The 19,293-nt window shown below is 31.9% G+C and overlaps 2 protein-coding genes across 2 annotated transcripts; one reads left to right on the top strand and one right to left on the bottom strand.

Moving 5' to 3' along the window:
• Positions 1-125: 125 nt before the first annotated feature.
• Positions 126-14,664, bottom strand: LOC130644208 (structural maintenance of chromosomes protein 3-like). Its single transcript, XM_057449719.1, has 32 exons — positions 14,514-14,664; positions 11,528-11,603; positions 10,647-10,685; positions 10,484-10,551; positions 10,313-10,384; positions 9,569-9,727; positions 9,234-9,351; positions 9,034-9,148; positions 8,906-8,966; positions 8,746-8,826; positions 8,311-8,597; positions 8,066-8,165; positions 7,874-7,987; positions 7,608-7,711; positions 7,328-7,427; positions 7,115-7,251; positions 6,855-6,996; positions 5,840-5,990; positions 5,492-5,711; positions 5,010-5,091; positions 4,770-4,889; positions 4,629-4,700; positions 4,321-4,395; positions 4,134-4,242; positions 3,977-4,047; positions 3,702-3,791; positions 2,310-2,396; positions 2,088-2,231; positions 1,588-1,656; positions 1,339-1,512; positions 874-1,051; positions 126-492 (listed from the first exon to the last, which is right to left on the bottom strand). The coding sequence occupies exons 1-32, from the start codon at positions 14,526-14,528 to the stop codon at positions 308-310; spliced, it is 3,615 nt and encodes a 1,204-aa protein (XP_057305702.1). The 5' UTR covers positions 14,529-14,664; the 3' UTR covers positions 126-307.
• A 330-nt stretch (positions 14,665-14,994) lies between these two features.
• On the top strand, positions 14,995-18,268 carry LOC130644211 (uncharacterized). Its single transcript, XM_057449724.1, has one exon. The coding sequence runs from the start codon at positions 15,208-15,210 to the stop codon at positions 16,582-16,584; it is 1,377 nt and encodes a 458-aa protein (XP_057305707.1). The 5' UTR covers positions 14,995-15,207; the 3' UTR covers positions 16,585-18,268.
• The last annotated feature ends 1,025 nt before the right edge of the window (positions 18,269-19,293 follow it).

Here is a 19,293-nt window from a genome sequence, read left to right as displayed (position 1 = left end):
TTTACTAATAGAAGAGAAGGCTACTGCTCACCACAAAAATCAACTTTAACCTATCAACTGCAGAAAACAATCTTTCTCCTTTCATCACAGCGTAAAAATAACAACGTAAAAATAAAAACAACAGGTGAGAAACAAAATGTAAAGTCATTTTTTTTTACATCTATGGTTAAAACAAGTTTTTGAAAACGTCGAAATTATATACACTTTATAAATAGTGTTAAAATGGAAAGTAAATATCTTGTCATGTTTCAACACACTTCAAAAAGTCGAGAGGAGCATCTGTTTACTCCTCCAGTAACAGCAGCAGCTACTTTTCACTCGCTTGACAGTCATCCTCAACAAAATCTTTCGCATCATTCTTTGAGATTGATAATATGTGACTAACTTTATTTTTAAATTGAACTCCGTAAAACTTTTCGGCAGATTCCAAAAGTTCGGGACGGAAAGTAGTTGTAATAAATTGGGCTTTTTCAGCTAAGCTGTGGATCATAGCTAAAATGTTAAAACAAATACAATGTCACATCAAATAGCATGTAGCATAAAGTGGATAAATTTTCTCAAATTTTATATTTGCGAAGAGTTAAAACCATTAGGATTTGCAGATACTTTATTTTCGTGAATGTCTTTCTTGTTTTCTGCAATTTTTTTTCCGAAAAGTGCTACACTGGCGCCGTAACAACACTTCTTTCGCAATCTTTTTGAAATCTCTCATTCGATGTGTGTTAAAAGGAAGTATGTTAAAAAGGGTAAAACATGCGAAACCGATCTCAATGGTCCCTATAATCTATACCTATGATCTCTTTATCTATAATCTCTATCGACAGAAAATGGCTGATATTCAACGTAAAGAATATTTTAAGTTACAATACATACCTGCAACAGATTTGCGATACGACGGGTCGAGCGCTTGATCAATTTCATCGAATAAATAAAATGGCGCAGGATCACATTTTTGAATAGCAAAGATTAAAGTTAAAGCGACTAAAGTTTTCTGTCCTCCGGACAGTTGATTCATTTCTAGAGTTTCAGCACTTTTGCCGGTAAACGATACCTAAAGAAAATGTGCAGTTACACTGAACATATGCTTATTGCACATACACAGTTGCACTCACTTCGTGTGATTTTATTTCAGTCTTTCCTGTGTTTACATAAAGTTTTCACACCCGCAGTGAAATATCACATTGGTTATAAAAACAGAAGTAGCATTCAGAGTGGGTTTAACTTTAAAGGTATAATGTGAACACAGTTCAAAGCTACTTAGCAGTAACCGAGTTAATTCATTCGCCGCCCATAAAAATGAGTTAAAAACTAAACTACTTTCACAAAAACTTTGCGTACCTTAATGGAAATTCCACTAAATTCATCAAAATTCTTTCCAGATCGTTGACTTGATGAGTCAGATTGAGACTGAGAGTTTTCATCTTCTGTATCCCGAGTTTCTTTCTTCATAATAAGCTGAGCTTTACCCCCTGGAACTAACTGTTTAAAAATGTCGCTGAAATTATGCGATACCTAGAAACAAATAGAAGAGGAGTGAGATCAGACTGTCAAAACTTATATGAAAGTCCTAGGGATAAAAAAGAATACCTGTTTGAATGTGAACAATATAGCTTCATGCTTCCGCTGTTCAAGAACATCCATTAAATCAACAATAGCCTAAAATATAAGGGCTTTGGTTAGAACCAAATTATAATTCAGAATCAAGTAGCTTTCCTTGCCGTATTAATTCGATAAAAATAGTCAGACAGAAATGACTTGATGATGTTGGAATAGTGAGACTCTCCTGAGAAACCATAAGATTTACGGGTAAAATTCCCCGATTGTAAAGAAAGTTTTCTTTCCTCTAGTTTTTCTGATTTTAAAACGAACTTGTAAGTTTTAAGGCCGCACAATCTTTATAGTGAAACGTTTTTTAATTGAATGATTGTCAAGAATTTTTAAGGCAAAAATATATTAAATTGACATAAAAGAAGTTTCCTGGTTTCCCTTACAAAATTGCAACATAACTTCTAAAATCTCCCTAAATAAGTTTAAACTTCGCTGACATCCAAACAACCCTCCTTAGAAAGGAAAATAGTTCTGCAAACCTCGTGTCCTTTAGCCAACTCTTCCTTTCGTTTGATTAGTTTTTCTTTCTGTTCAGAAAAGTTAACAAATTGATCCAAAGCCTTCTTGTTGACGTGGCTGTATTTTTTCAGTTCTTCATTGGCTTCTTTTAACTTCTTCCAAAGCTAAAAACAAAAAAAAAAAAAAAAAAACGCGATTGAAACAGATGACTCGCTCAGGTAAAAAACAAAAAAAAAACTCACTGCTTTACTCGCCGTTTTATGATATTTCTCGAAAGCGTCTGCAGGAAGACTTCCCAACTCGCGGATTTTTCGCATGCATTCCTCTTTCTAGAAATATCATCACAATATACATTTGTTTATCTGACGACCGCGATAATGATTTCACAGAAGATCGGAAGATTTTAACAATGCATATTATAATTTAGTAACTACATTTGACAGGTAAATCTCAATTATGTCATGCTGGAAGATTAGGAGGAAATTTGATTTTGTTTTTCTTTATTTTAAACTTCATGAGCATAGGAATCTTAGTCAATTACATCATTGAATTTCCGCGCCCGAAGGCGTAGGAAATTCTTTAAAACCGTCGTTTTTTCTTTCGGAGCATTTTTTGAGAAAAAATCGACCCTGGGATTTCACGTTGGTCCGTCACGGATGTAAACTTCGTACCCAAGCTCCTTAACTACTGAGAAGTCTAGTATTGACGCTTCAGGCCAAAATTGGTATTTGTTTTCGACAAAATTTGACACAGTTAACAAAAAAAGTATGCTGAACATAATGGTGACATAATAATTTTGATTTTTGCCACCTTAAATGTCATTTTAGGCCAAAATTGGTCCAAAAATTAAAACTACTTCATTTTCAACAAAAATTGGCAAAGTTAACAAAAAAAGTATGCTGAACATAATGGTGACATCAAAATTTTGATTTTTGTCACCTAAATGCTATTTTAGGCCAAAATTGGTCCAAAAATTAAAACCACTTCATTTTCGGCTAAATCTGGCACAGTTAACAAATAAAGTATGCTGAAAATGATGATGGTACAAAAGTTTGGTTTTTGTCACCTAAATGTCATTTTAGGCCAAAATTTATCCAAAATTAAAACTGCTTTATTTTTGACAAAAATTGACACAGTTAATAAAAAAAGTATGCTGAAAATGATGGTCACATCAAAATTTTGATTTTTTGTCAACTAATGCCGTTTAAGACCATAAACGTTTCAATCGCAAGACTTTCAACCATGAATAATAGGCTGTATTTTATGTTAGCAATTTCTTTTAAAATGTGAGTTTATTATGACACATTTCGTTTTGTTTGCGTTTGTTCTAAGATATAATGTCACTGATGGGCTTTATCTTCAGAGGTTCATGCACCAAACCCCTTCGAATGTTTAGCACAATAACACAACGAATTAGCAGGTTTTCATCAAATATTTTGGTAGCGCGCGGAAATTCTTAGAGCACCCAGGGCTTCTTGTTAGGTATTTAATTTCCTTCGAAAAATTAAGTTACAGCTTGCTCTGTATACACTTTTATAAATTTATAACTTTTTTTGTAAAGCTGGCTATTTGACAACTTCGATTACACATAAGTGTTGTGCACAAAGCATACATTCTACAAATAACACGCCCACCTTTTTAAGAAGCACACTTCTTTTGTTCGCAATCTTCTCCATTAACTTCGAATCTTCCTCGATTGCCGTCTTCTTTTCTTTCTCTATGTTCTAAAAAAATATCAGAAATACATAAGAGATAGGAAATCAACAACATTGTTTTAAGTAAATTTTTTATCATCGTAATTTTGACCGTGGTGGAGGACTACAGTAAGTTCTGTCCAGACGAGAGTACCTATTTAATTATGCGAGAGGTGATCAACGCAAAACCTATATCACGATCTATGATCACATACCTTCCACTCTTCCAAAGAAGATTGAAATTTTTTCAACTCTTCGTTGTGTTTTCTTAACTCAGCATCAAGTTCTAAAAGATTCGAAGAAAATAGGCTCGTGCTAGGCCCTTTGATTGTAGGTAGTAATGTGGGCTTTAAAAGATATTATATACATTACCTTTAATTCGTTCTGAAGTTTTATCGACCATCGAAGAAAATCGTTTTAATTCTGAACGTTTAATTTCTAATTGTTCTCCTTTATCTTCGAGACAAACCTCTTCAAGATTCTAAAACAAGGTCGTAGCCAAATAAAACAGTTGCTTTTACAAGCGTTTAGGACATTTGTTGTGAAGAAAATAAACTACCGTTTGAAGTTCGTCTCTTTTTTTATACAAATTTGAATTGAGAAGATCATCCAGTTTCTGCTTCTTTCCTTCCAACTAAAAAATACAATATTACAGATTACAATACTAAAGTATTTTATCTTGTATTCTTATGAGCTTTACGCATAGATAGGAAAATTTCTTTTTTCAATAACATTGATAAGAATTTATATAAACCTTTTAAATTCAAAATTTAACAACTTTTATTGAAACTGTACATTTATTGATGTGAAAATAATAAATGAACCTTAGTGTAACCAATGATAGACAAGAATGTGATATTAGCTTACTTGCGTTCTTTCTTTAAAAACAACCTTAATCTTATCTTTTAATTCACCAATCTCGACATTCAGCTGGTCAACCTATTGACAAAAACATTATGTATAACATAAAATTCCTCAAGTCAATTGTGTACTGTAGGACGTGTATACCTCATCTTGATCGGTTCTTGTGAGCTGGGAAAGTAACTCAGTTCCAACTTCTTCTTGGAATGATTTTATTTGTGATTTAAGGCGTTCTAGTTCCACTTCGTAATTGGTCAGTGCAGTTTCCTAAACAAACATGATTTTCATCTCACAAATCGTGAGTTTTAAAATAATATTGCAAACCTTAAGATGATGATATTAACACGTTTTAACACACAAAAGTGATAAAAAGTCCACACAGCATACCTTTGGTCCCAGGCTTTGTTCCGAAGCAGATTTGTTTTTTGTTAGATTCTTAACATCTTGCTTTTGTTGATCATATGTGTGTCTAACAAGAAATAAGAACAAGCACTTGTTAGTATTTTAGAGTAAGGCAGCAAAACTTCAAAAACTTCGTAAATTTAAGGCTTTAACTAACCTTTACAACAACAAAATTTAACGCAAAAATAGCGAAAAAAAAACAATTGGAAATGATTACAGCCTTGATTATCATTTTAATAAAGCAAATAAAAATCTAAAATCAGTAGGTTTTATGAGAAAAACAACGCAATACCACGTGTTTAAAGTGCAAGCTATTTTTTGAACATCATTTGACACAAAATAATATCACCTCAAATTTCCATGAAAAAAAGTTAAAGTGACTTTCAAGAATATAAAACTTTTCCCTTCACGAGATTTTAGGTGGAGCCTACCACCCCAGAAAATCATTTATTAACACATTAAATTACCTAAGTTGAACTTGAGTTGTTTCGATATTTTGTACATCACTTAATACACGAGTGATTTGGCCATCCAACTGCTGCAACTGAAGTTTTACTTCTTGAAGTTCACCTTCTTGTTTCTCCAATTTAGCTTGTTGTTCCCAGATCTTTTTTTGTGATAACAAACGTGACTGGTTTGTATTGACAAACCCACCTTCTAAAGTTCCACGACGACTAAACTTGTCTCCTACACAAGAACATACATCCTTATTATTGGAATCATATTACAGTGGACTAGCTCTTCTTATAGTTTTTACGTATTCGGTGATTGACGGACATTTAGGAAAATGGAAAATAAATTGTCTAATTTATTACCTTCCAAAGTTATTGTATCAATGTCGTGGCTTTTGGAAAATTGTGAACAAATGTCTTGATTTCTGCAGATTAATGTTTTTCCAAATGCCAATTGCATAGCTGGTTTGAATAAATCATTGTATTCCACTTTTGATATCATTGGGAGAACGTCCTAAAAAAAGAAAGCTCTCAATAAATTAATAAGATCTTAACTTACTATTTGAAGTTCTATGAAAAAAGGCTGGCTTGTTTGAAAAAAAACCACGCAAATCAAATAACATTCATGATAAGCATACCTTATTCCATGAAATTATCCAGTTATAAAATTAACGTGGTTTTTCAAATTCGCGTTAATTTAATGACCGTTAATTAAATGTAGTGTTAATTTAAAGACTGTTAATTTCATGATTCGTTACTGTTAATTTGGTGACTATTTTTTTAAAAAAACATAAAAATACATTTTTTACAAATATTCTACTAATAGACAATAGCTTAACGGTGTTTTTTTTTTCAGGGATCACTTTTAAAATACCTTTTGTATCATCTTCATACTCTGATACAAGTGGAAAATTATCTGAGGGACTTTTTCTTTCTAAATTTTTAACATTGTTTTTCCAAACAACGAAATCTTTTATTTCGATTTCCAAACCACCTTGTAATAGAAAAGACCGCTTCACTACCGTGGATTTGACTGTTTCCATAATTTTTGCTTCGAGTGATATCGCATATTCTCAAATTCGCGTTAATTAAATGCATTTTTGCAAACAACTTTGCTGCCTTTTACAAAAAAATTTCATTGAATGTTAATTTCATGACCGTTAATTTAATTCGCGTAATTTTCTTGACTCGTTAATTTCATGGAATAAAGTATATATTTTATTGTCACATTTTTTGTATGTAACTATGCACCTTATTGCTATTGAATGCAGTCCATAAACTACATAAAATCGTTTATTTACCATCAGTATTATTTGTGTGTATCAATTTTGGCGAGTGTTTAATTGATAAATAAACTAATTAATAAAAAAACATTTACTGGTGAAGAGGGATACTGAAGATCTCTAAACTGCAACTTATTCAATGGCATAAATGTTATTTCTCCACGAAGACCCATTTTATTTATATGTGATAAAACTTGTGTCCCAGTTTTGTCGGTATCCACAATGATGTTAAACAATCTAAAAAGAAGAAAAAAAAAACATAACACGACCATAGAAATATAGTAGAATTTAACTAAAATTAGAGAAACCATAAGACATGCCACTACTGCATTGGATGTGTATTAGTTCTACTTACTTCCCTCCAGCAGTGACATCAATAGCTGTAAAAAACTTTTCATTGCATGTAAAATTTTCAATAAGTGGTCCATAAACGCCTTCTATCCCTTTTTCTTGCACAATTCTTTTTACACTTTCAATACCAGCCGCTACAGGCTATTGTGAGAACAACAATAATGTCGTTAAGTATATGATAAACAAGTTTTAGCTGTGTTGAAGTATTAGAACCCACCTTGCTCATAGTATTTCTTAAATCCCTTTCTGCTCGACTAAGATCATTTCTTGTGGATTGAATAGCTGTTTCTAATGTATTTTCCTGTCTCCACAACTCCCTATTGTACAGTAAAATGAGTTGTGATACAATTTTGCTTTTCATAAATAAAGGCACTTGCTTCATGGAGGAAAACTTAACACACAGATTTGAAAATAGCAAATATTGCCGCAGCACAGGAATTAGCACGCAATTGTGAGAAACACAAATTTTTTTCCTAACAGTTATTTAAATTTCTAACTTTCTTGTGTTAAACAATTCGTCTCTTTTCATTTTCAACTCTGAGTGTTCTCGATTAGAAGCATCCATTTGACTTCTTCTTTCTTCAAGGTTTTCACTGCGTTCCTAAAGTAAGAAAAGAAGAAAATACTAAATTTACATGCATAGAATTATGTCTGTTAAGAGATCGATTATAGATTTCTCCATATTAGTGGTAGCATAATAGTATAAAATGTTTGTCTGTTTAACAGGTCCTGCTAATTTAAAAAAATAAATGTATTTCCTTACAGCGATTTCAGCATCAATTTGCGCAAATCTTTGTCTCGTCTCTCTAACATCATCTTTATATCGAGATATTTGCTGCTCTTTTATCGCCACGCTTGATTTCAGTGATTGTAATTCCTAAAACAAGAAATAGTTGATTGAATCCTGTTTAATAACATGTGGAACGGAGTGTTTGTTAATTTATCATAATTTTACTTTTTTAATCCAACTGTCTCGCTCTTCTTTACTGTGAAACTGTGTACCGCGGCCTTGTTTTGAAAACAAATCTGTCCTTCTCTGTTCACAAGATTGTAACCTAGAGTCATGCCATAAAATTCGTTACACAATAAAGTTAAACATTTTGATCTTACAAACAGATTACTTTAATACTCTTTGGCATTCATTATTTTTTTGAGACACTGTTTTTTTAGTACAACTCAGATTTCTTCTTTATAACATACCTAGCTTTGCAATCTTCTTCAATTGATTTCTTTTCTTGATAAACAGGTAATATCTGTGCCAATTTTTCTTCATTTTCGGTTATAACTAACTCTAGTTGTTCTAATTCTTTTGTACCTTGGGTTTTCAAATGAGCATCTTCTTTTACACCATCTTCTAAATCTTTCACATTTAATTCAAGTTTAGTGCGTTGTTTTAACTGTTCCTGCCTTTCCTCATCAAGCTGCTTTTTTTCAAGTTTCAAGACGGAATGTTTGTCTGTGATTTCTTTTATCTCATGATTTATTATCTATAATAGTTGCCATTGAACAATATTATATATCAGAGAATAAAAAATAACACTAGCAGAAATTTATCAGATTAGAATTCTGATTTTTGTAGAAGAATATGTTAAAAACTGCAGGTAAAGAAAACATCACATAACAAAACACATTTACCTCCACTTTCGAAGACGCCTCTTGAGCTTCTTGATGTAAGTCACTGGCCCTTTCGTTTTCATTTTGTCGAGATGAATCAAGCTAAAAATGATACAAATAAATTAAGTGATGATGATCCATACAAATCGTTGAAATGTCTAATCAAAACCAAATACATTACATGATCAAGTTTCTCTCTTGTTTCACGCAATTCTTTGTCATGTATCGTGTATTCTAAACACCTAAAAAGAGAAAGTGTAAACAAAAATTGTTCCATAATAATTTAATTAAAATACAAAAGCAACATACCTTCTTTCTTTATCCCACTTTTGATATTGTTTCAATTCTTCCTTTTCTGCTTCTAATGTCCCCAATCTTTCTTCAATATATTTTAAAAGGTCATCTATTTTATCACGCTTATTTTCTAAACAAACAAATGATTTGTCGCAGATAAAGACTTTCAAGAAACAATGAGAAGAAACATAATATGACAGTATTGGCAGCTGTACCAGTTTCTTTTAATATAGTGTGACTCTCATTTTTTCTTTCATCATATACTCTTGTTCCAGCCACCTCACGCAGCAATTTTATTCTTTCATGGTCTTTAGCTACAGCCAATTGATTTATCTAAACAAAAAGTACCCGAACACTGCATGCTAATGATAAATAGTGCTTATTGACAAAACAAAGCATAAAGTTGCGGTGTTTATGTAATTTTTGTCAATTAGGTACAGCTATAATGGAAATGTTGTTGATTCATTTTTGGGGTAACCCCTTCTTTTGATGGGTGAATAAAAAAATATTCATTAGTAAATCAGGAACAACAAAAAAAATTCACACATACCCTTCCCTGTTTTACAATGTAATATGGATTGCTCCTCGAAAAACCTGCACTTTCCAACAGGTTCATCACGTCAGTTTTAGTCACATTTTTTTTATCTAAAAAATACTGATCTTTTTTTGATCCAATCACACGACGTAGAGTAATTTCATCTTTGTCAATCTAAATAAACAAGAAAAATATACGTGCAGGATTAAAAATGTTCCATGCTGTGGAATATTTTAAAAAATGATGTCACTTTGCAAAAAGTTTTTTTTTTTTATATTAAAGCTGCATTTTCAAAGTGAATAGCATTTACTAGGTTTTTTTTGTCGTTGTATCACTAATGAGTACGAGGCCACAGTGGCAATAAAACAGAAATCAGTGAAACAAAACTGCTTTTTCCTGAAGAGCTACATTTTTACACAATAAAAATCTTGTAAAAGTTCATGCTAACCCTTGTTTTTAAACCGTTACTTCCGCTCCCTATTTTTTGAAATTACACAAAAATTAGTTGATTTTTAAAAATATATAATTACTTTAACACTGCATGACATATATTATCAATGCATAAATTGCAAGATTTCTGCATAATGGCATTTTATTGTGTCTAATTAACCACATTTTTAGCAACAAAAAGAAATTGCTCTTCTTTCATATTTGCAAACTCAACATACGGATAGAGGACTTCATAAATTGTAACTATTTGAGATAGTTTCAGATTGAAATCCTTAACAAGTAGTAAACAATAATTTAAAAAATCCATACTGGAATTCTATTGTCGGTATTGTCGAAAATTATTTCAACATAAGCAGATACCACTCTCGGACCTGTTCCTTCCTAAAAATAAAATATTAAAAACAAAGATTTTCAACCTAAAGTGCATACACACAGTTGTGTTAATGGTTAACACAAAAATACAAAGGAATGGTCACATACATGCAAAAGCTGTTGTCGTTCCTCTTGCCTCATATGACTAAATTCGTCACTTAAAACGAATTGAATAGCTAAAAAAGGTTGTAAATATATGGTGTAAATACAGAACCTTATGTAGAAAAAAAGGTTTAGTCATCACTTTTATACTATATAAACAATCACATACCTAGAAAGAAATTGCTTTTTCCTGATCCATTTCGGCCAACTAAATAAAAAATTAATTTTGAAACACTTTTCAGTAGCACCTGGCTTTGTTTTATTACCATAAATAATTATAAATACCCAAATATGATGATATCATAGTACAAAATCATGTCTAAAATCTTTGCTGATCAGCCTAGTTATTACAATACAATGGAAAAACTTTGATCTTTTCATTGATCAGGTCATTTTTATTACTCCAACTGAAGTTAGATCAAAGTTTAAAACAATTGTGATGTATACTTCATTGTTACACTAGATTTCAGTTTACAACACTAATTGGAATGCACCAAATTTCACACCACACATTCTTTTATAAGCAACTGAGATGCTAAGGCTGGCATTTGACACAAACACTAACTAACAGCTAATCAACTTGTCAGACTGAAAATTCAGAAAGCGAGCCCCTTCTATTAAGTGTGAGGGTTCACACAACAAATATAAACCTTTTTTCAAATTGAATTTTATGAATGTCTGGATGATTGGAGTTCCAATTAATTGGATGTTTGTTAGACTTTATCCTTGACTTTAAGCATATTCATTAAGGTTGTTTTGTGAGTGCACTCAAATAAATTAAATATCATTGATTAAACTGCTCAGGTGGTCTAACAAGGCAAAAAAAGTTGCTATTTTCGAACCAGTCATGCAAATTAATTTTTACTAGCACTTCTGATCACATGTGGATCACTCATGCAGATTAATCTGTGTATGATTCATAACAGATGTAGGAGTAACACGCACCTGTTTTTAACCTGAGTATGAGAGAGCTCATATTAATTGAAGCATATATACAAAAAAATATATACAGAGAAATAATGTAGTTAAAATTCTGGATTCCTGACTTACCAACAACATTATGCTTGGAGCTGAATGGATCTATAACAGTCTGATCACGATAGCTTCGAAAACCTTGAATAATCACCTGGAAAAAATTACAAATACAATTTACAAATACAGTGAAAAGAAATTCTAGAAAGGAACTCTCATATTGTACAGTTAAAAATGTTTTAAAATGCTATTTTGTCACATTTTGGTAAGACTTTCACTTTTCTTTTATTGGTGCCTTTAAAGATGTATGCTCTCACTTGACAGGTTATGTAATCTGCTCTTACACCTCCAAACATTTTTTAACAAATGATCAAAATGTGATTTTGATTATAAAGGATCTTAAAGTAAAAATAAATGTTGCAGAGCTTAAAAAAGAGAAAAGCTGTTTCCTTTTTCAAGATGTTTACATTTAAAAATTTTCAGATTTAATTATGCTGCATAGATGTCCTATAATAATGAATTTTGGGTTGTTAAGGGATATACATTGCTAACTCCAGGACTCTTATTTTTTTGTGATGACCCTAAAACTTGGAAATTGCATGTTTGCATCATCTTCCTCTGTTAATTTATATATGCTTTGTATATTTTAGAGTATATAATAGATGGTGGGCTTGGTCCCCTGATTGGTCTTAATCTACATTGTCAATTTTTATCATTATCATTCTTGGCTCAACCTTCGTTTTCGATGCTAGCATGGGTTGGACGGGGTATAATAATGACACTCTTCCAATCTGATTTAGACTGTGTTAGATCTAAACTTAAATACCACTGTATCAAGTCTGTCCTCATTACCTCCTGCCCAGTCTTCCTTGGTCTACCTCTGGGCTTTGGTTACTTCCTTGTCAATTAAGGTGAAAGGTAGGTTGTATGAGGCCTGTGTAAGAAGTGTTATATTGTACGGTAGTGAGACATTAGCAGTGAAGCATGAAGATCTTGGAAAGAATGGAGGAGGATAATTGGGTAAGAAAGTGTAGACACTTTATAATTACTGAGACAAAGCCAGGATGTAGACCAGAAAAGACGTATCAGGATGTAATAAGGACACACTTGATGGAAAGGAATTTGTGCTTAGAACTTACACATCAGATTGGAAGAATGTCATTAGTATACCCTGTCCAACCTATACTAGCACAGAAAATAAGTCAAAGATGATGATGATGAAGTGGACGATGATGGTGATGATAATTAGTTTGAACAATTGATAGTTTTACTGTTTAAAACTAAAAAAAGACATTATTTATTTGAAAACACATTGTATATAACTTTGTTTTGATGAAAATTAAAACCAGTATTGTCCTAAGGACTATTTCCCCTTTCACCCGCGCCCATGTTTGTTCGACAATGCAAATGAGGTCAGCTCCTCCGTACCTTGTTAAGGATAGCATCGTATCTATATAAAAAACGGAAGGGTGCTGTAAACCACAACATTTGCTGAGTCTCAGGAAAAGCACATGCACCGTACTTGTTTAACTCGTGGGAAGTTTTGTCCTGGCCAAAGAGAATAGCAATGGTCTTCAGGGGCTTGACTGAGTGCATCACTACAAACTGATTTACTTAAGGTCAGGGACCATCTACAAATTCTGTCTCCCAATCTAAGCGAATTGGCACAAATTAATTCGTCTCCCTTACCAAAGTTTATTTATTCTTCTTAAGTTGATACTCAAGACAATTTTTTTAATTCAGCTTAAATTTAAAAAAAAAATTGTCAGGGTTCGAATTAGAAAATTAAAGTCGGTTCGCAAAAATTTTGGCACTCTGTAACAAAGTAAACCACCATCTAAATAGTCACGGAGCATCTGTAACAAAGAAGTAGGAAAGGTTTTTTTATAATATCTTTGTTATTTGCTATCCATTTATATAACAGCAATCATAGTGAATGAATTGCAGCAATGGAGAGAAGCCACATGTCCCTTATTATTATATATTTTTAAAAATATATTTTGTTCTGAGTGGCCACCTGTTGCTTAAAAGTAGCCAAAAGAAAAAAGAAAAGAAATAAAATTTGTATCATCAACCTTTAACTGTAACATTTTTGAAATTTCAACAGCAATTAATGGGCACTAGGTTGTGAAATAACAACGAAAAAAGATACCTGTCCCTACCTGCTTATTATAATAAGCAAATCATTTCAATGTACTGAATATGATTGGACAGACGTAAACAGATTAAAATAACTGTCAAAACAAAAGAGAAAATATCTCCAGGATTGTTTTAGAGAGAGTTTGGAAATTGTCTTTACAGGTCCAAAATTCTAGAGCATGTTAAGACAATGTAATTCTTATTCCTTCCAAACTTATATTTGTATATTGTTATAAACAGAAAAAATGAACCTGACCGTAAGCCATGACCCCTCCTGGAAATAATAGACATGGTATATGCCTCGATATTCGTGGAAGCTAGCCATGTAAAAATATGCACATCTATCTCTATCTATTGCAAGTAAAATATATAAACATTTAATCAACGTGTGTGATCCACCGAAAAGGAATGTTAGAGAAAAAGCCACTCGTGAAGACTTCCAGTCCAGGCTCAAGTAAACCTGTCAGATCGGTTTGCCGGCCTAATTTTTGCTTTAGGTCGGCAAAATTTTGTTGGCCTTTGGATTCACGTCACTAAATTTGTGTTGCTTTAGGTCCGTGTTTGCTATGTTTTTGCAATTTTTTAATTCAGGTTTGTAGCTTGTTTATTAGGGGCTTTTTCTCTGTGAGAGTTTGACCATAAATTGAAAGTTGTACCAGGGCAGCATTATTAATTTTTTTTAATTTAGCTAGCTAGCTAGCTAACTAACATGATCACATTTTTTGCATCATAACTTTTTTGTATCACATTGGCAATCTTGTTATCAAGGAAGCAAATATGATTATAAAAATGAGTCCACAGAGATGCACGTAAAGTAAAAAAGATAGACCAAAATGTATTCATTACTAGAATGAATTTCTTAGATAAAAATAGCGAAATTAAAATGAGGAAAGGTTTAGAAAGGACTGATATAATTTACATTTACCTGCTTAATGTACATGGTGATAATTTATCTATAACGACACCTTTATTATCGCTTTATTTAGCTAGCTACTATCCAGGTAGCTAGCTTTAGCTATACTTTGTTTATATTTTTGCACATTGCTACTTTTGTAAAATTAATTTCGAATTATTTTGGGTACACAGCTTATAATATACTCATTTACTATCATTTAAATTTTTGTATGGTAAGTAAGACCATTATAAATTTCCGTAGGCTTCTGTGGCGGGAAAGGGTTTTTTTGTTCCAATGATGCGGGACCTCTATTTTTTTAGTTCATGAACACAGTGTTTTATTCCTGTTGATTTATTGTTGCATTTATTTGCGACAATAATTATTTCCTCTTCTTAAACAATTATAAATTAAGGTTATGGCTTTTATCTTGGAAGAATATTGCTTTTTTACCGAAACTATCTCTGATTCTTCCCTTATGAACTTTGTACTCTTTAACCCCCGGATTGTCGTTTGTTATTCTATTTTTTTTTGCGGCAGATAAAGGTCGACACGAAAAGGACAGTACATAGAAAGAGAAAAATATGATGGTAGCGTAGCGACTTGATTTTTGCCTGTGGTTAACTACATACCGTTTGACCTGCGATTTTGAAGAAAAGTTTTAACCCTGCTGTCTCCAGGCTTTTACGCTGGCAAAACTTTTCATTGCCAAACCAAGAAAGAAAAGATGTCTTCAAAAAAGGAAAGTAAGTTAAATGGCAATTCTCTTATTGATGATTCGCCAGATAGCGAAAAAACTGATTGGCAAAGTAAGATGTTAAAAAGATTGATAGAGAGTGCCATCCCGGAACCAATAAAAGTTGCTTGTACTATCTCTCCACCTGGTAAACCAGAATATCTTGGAGAGGAATATCATGGTCGTATATCCAAGGAAGAAGAAAAGAGACTTTTAGAAGGTAAATCTGGCAGATACATTGTAAGAGAGAGTTTTTCTACTACTGGTTTACATGAGTATACATTGGCGTTTAACCATGATGGAGAAATTCGACATGTTAAACTTATATACAATCCAATAAGTAATACTTTTAAAACAGATTCCAGTGAAAAAGACTTCAAATCAGTATTAGAACTAATGACGGATGTGTTAGGTCTTTTTCAAGATATTAAGCGTAGTCAATCAAATGGAAATTTTAGTAAGAAAGAAAAATATAGCAAGCCACATTTGTTTAAAAGTCATAATTACAAACATCCAAAATGGTGTGATGAATGTGGACAATTTTTATGGGGTTTATTTAATCAAGGATACAAATGTGAAGATTGTGGAATAAATGTTCACAAGAACTGCAAAGATCTAGCCCCATTACCTTGCTCAAAAGTAATAATGGGTCCTAAGATCTCTTTTTCTAAAGAGGGTACAAGATTTTCAAAAAAGCGTAGTTTAAAGTCTGATCAAGGAAATACTGGTAGTGAAAGCCCTAGCTCCTCTTACGCAATCATAAAGCAAGTTAGTCAATTTGAAGCACAATGTGCGTATTTTAGGCAATGTTCCAAATTTTTGTCAGCTTTTAACATAAGAGATACATATGTTGATATGAAAAATACGTTAACAAGATGTTTTTGTGACCAATGCATTAATATGAACGAACAAGGTGCAATGGTTACATGTAACAGTTTAAAACAATGGACAAGGTTTCAATTTTCTCAGCAGCAAGACACACTAAAACGGAAGATTAAGGATTGGGACGTGGTGTATTTTGCAATTAAACCTCACATTATAATAGACATGTTAAAGAAATGCTTTGTGCCTCTTGAAAGTGAGCAAGATTTTGATTTAGTTGTGGCACCATCACTTGCATACACCGTGCAAGATATGAAAAATGAAAACTGGTCTTACAAATTTACAGACCCTAGCACTGCTACAGAACTTTTTGCACAAACAGTTTTAGAATGTTACGTTAGACCAGGAAGTTATAAAATTATTGTACTTCCAAATACTGACAATGTTCATGAATGTGGCGCACCACTTGTTCCAGAGAATTGGAAAATAAAAGATAAAAAAGATATTTATCCGAAATCAATTCTTGTAAAAATATTTGATAAATAAATTTGTATCTTTATGTGTTCAGAGTTTCAACAAGACAGGTGAATAAACAAATAAATTGTAATAATATTTGAATTGTATATCATCATATATACTTTTACTTCTAAAGGGATGGCTAAATAAGAAAGGTGGTACCAGCTGTCATGAAGAACCTTGTTTTCATCTGCTAATAGCACACATAGAGCTTTGGAGATTTTTCAATAAAATGTGTTGTGTCATGAAGTTTTTAATAAAAACCGGGCTGTCTAAGTCACACTTTGGTACAATTAGCATGGTAAATTGAAAGGAAATGGTACATTGACCATAACAGATCATTTATGTATATAGGCTCTTCTAAAGTGATAAAATTGATGCTTCAACATCTTTTTTTTCTTATTTAAAACAATATAATATATCTATAACCAAACTGAGGACAAAAAAGTGTTTGTGTATACATATATAAATTTTTGGAAAAAAACATGTGCTATTTGTTAACACTGGTTGGCTTTATTAAGTTTTTGTTTTATATATATTTACTTGTGTCATAGACCTTATAATTTGTAAGATATAATAATTTATATAATGTTATTTTTTGGTACAAAGGTCGAAATTTTACATGCATTATTTTTTTTCAAGTTTAATTCTGATAAATAACAACCCAGAGCTTGTGTATAACGAAATTTAATAATTAAATTTTATACAACGTAGGCTTACATTATGGAAACTATTTAGAGAGAAGCTGTTTCGAGGCATCTGAAAAAGTCAACATTATCATCATCAATTGCAAGACCTTATCAAGATGGCCACACCTCAAGGTGGTCACAAGGGACATTTATTTTTTTTTCTAAGTAACTTTTTGTTATTCCATTTTATGTGGCAAAAAAAATGAGCATGTTTATTTCGCAACAGGACTGATAAATTATATTTACATAGTTACTGCAATTTGAAATTAACAGCATTTAAACTCAACAGGCATTCAAAAATATAAAAAACTTGATTATTAGTATATACTTTAATTTGGTCCTTACATTTTGGCAAATTCTCCTAAAATATCAAATAGTTTTTAGTCTTAGAGTTTTCTCCTAAAATCTTCTAAAATTATAAATTTTAAATATGTGGTGACCTTTCTCATGGTCCTTTTTTGAATTGTTGGTTTACACTCATTTTTCATGTCCTTACAAGCATGTTTTTGCTATTAACTAGTGATCTTTGTGTTTATCTTTATGTCAATATAGCATACTATATTTTCTTTAATGTTTTAAGTATTTTCTTGGGACCTGTATTCTATATTTTTTTTAGAATACGCAAATATATGTAAATATTTTTGAAGTTATTGTTTTTGTTTTCTTTTTACTTTTTGTGACACACAATTTTTTTTGTACATGGTTTTAAGGGCCAGGACAGAAAATTTTTAGAAAGCTTTGATGATATAGAAACAATTTTTTTTTTAATTTTGATTGCTTTTTATATTTGAGGCTTCGCAGTGAAATTCATCTTCTCTAATAACTGCTTCTAATATAAAGAAGGAGCTTTAAAGAAAATGTTGTAGGAACTCTTACAAAGAACTTTGGGATAGAGGCATGACATGAACATTATCTGCATGTCAAATCATGCTCATTTATATATTTTTTTCAAAATGTACATTATTATGAAATAAAATAATATCTTCTAGTATTATTCACATAATATAGAATGTGGTTATTTCTCAGTTCCTTTACTTTTCTTGTGATTGAATAAACATGAATACCTAAAGTTGCTGTGAATATAAACACAAATGATTTTCAGTTTGTAGACTCGAAGAGTCAAAGATTTCCATACTTTTGATGCAGTTTCGCTGTAACTTCACGATGTAATTAGCTACATCATTTATTTTTACACGGGAAATACGTTTAGTAATAACTGGCCAAGCATAATTTGTGCCAACGAGCTAACTGAACGAGCGTCGAGATTAAAAAGTTTCTTTGCATTTTTATGTTTGGGTAATTATCAAATGAAGTCGTGAGGACATAAAACGGAACGAAACATGGGCGGGGAAAAAACCATATAACTTAAATAATTTTTATATCGCGTGTTTCTGCTTTTATCATAAATTAAACTTCGCACCATATATACAGTTCATAGACAAAACTGAGAATATCAATTATGCTACCACGTCATCGTATCCAGCAAAATATTTTTTTAACAACTAGGTAGTCATTTGTTAATATCCTTCAGAGATTCATTTCAGAGTGATCCTGACGTGAAAATGGTGTATACATTAAGTTGATTAATTTTCGCGAATTTTATTTAAAAATTTGTCTGCACGAAAATTCCTGGAAAGTTCAATTGGTGAAAATAAATAAATAATAGTCAGTCTCTATGATATGAGCAAGTTCAATTAAAGGCTACCTCATATGTCAATAATTACTATACTCGTTAAAAAACAATTCTTCACAAAAGACCTTACAATTGTTCGTGCGATCAATCGTTTGCAACAAGAAGCACAAATAGATTTACTTGCATGTGTAATTAATAGAATAAGAACTTCTATTATGCTGCTTGGTGACTTTAATAAAATCTAATAACTGACCTTGGATAAGCACTGACCGCTGTTAAGACATTGACGGTAAAATTAAGAGGGTGGGTGTTGATGGATGAAACTTGAAGATGGAATTTGGCGTGCGTTGTATTTTCTTGCAAGACACATGTTCCTAAATTACACTACACTGCATAAGGTAATTGAATTGATAAGCA

This window comes from Hydractinia symbiolongicarpus, chromosome 5, assembly GCF_029227915.1.
Source record: "Hydractinia symbiolongicarpus strain clone_291-10 chromosome 5, HSymV2.1, whole genome shotgun sequence".
Taxonomy (NCBI): domain Eukaryota; kingdom Metazoa; phylum Cnidaria; class Hydrozoa; order Anthoathecata; family Hydractiniidae; genus Hydractinia; species Hydractinia symbiolongicarpus.
This window is presented reverse-complemented; position numbering and strand designations above follow the sequence as displayed.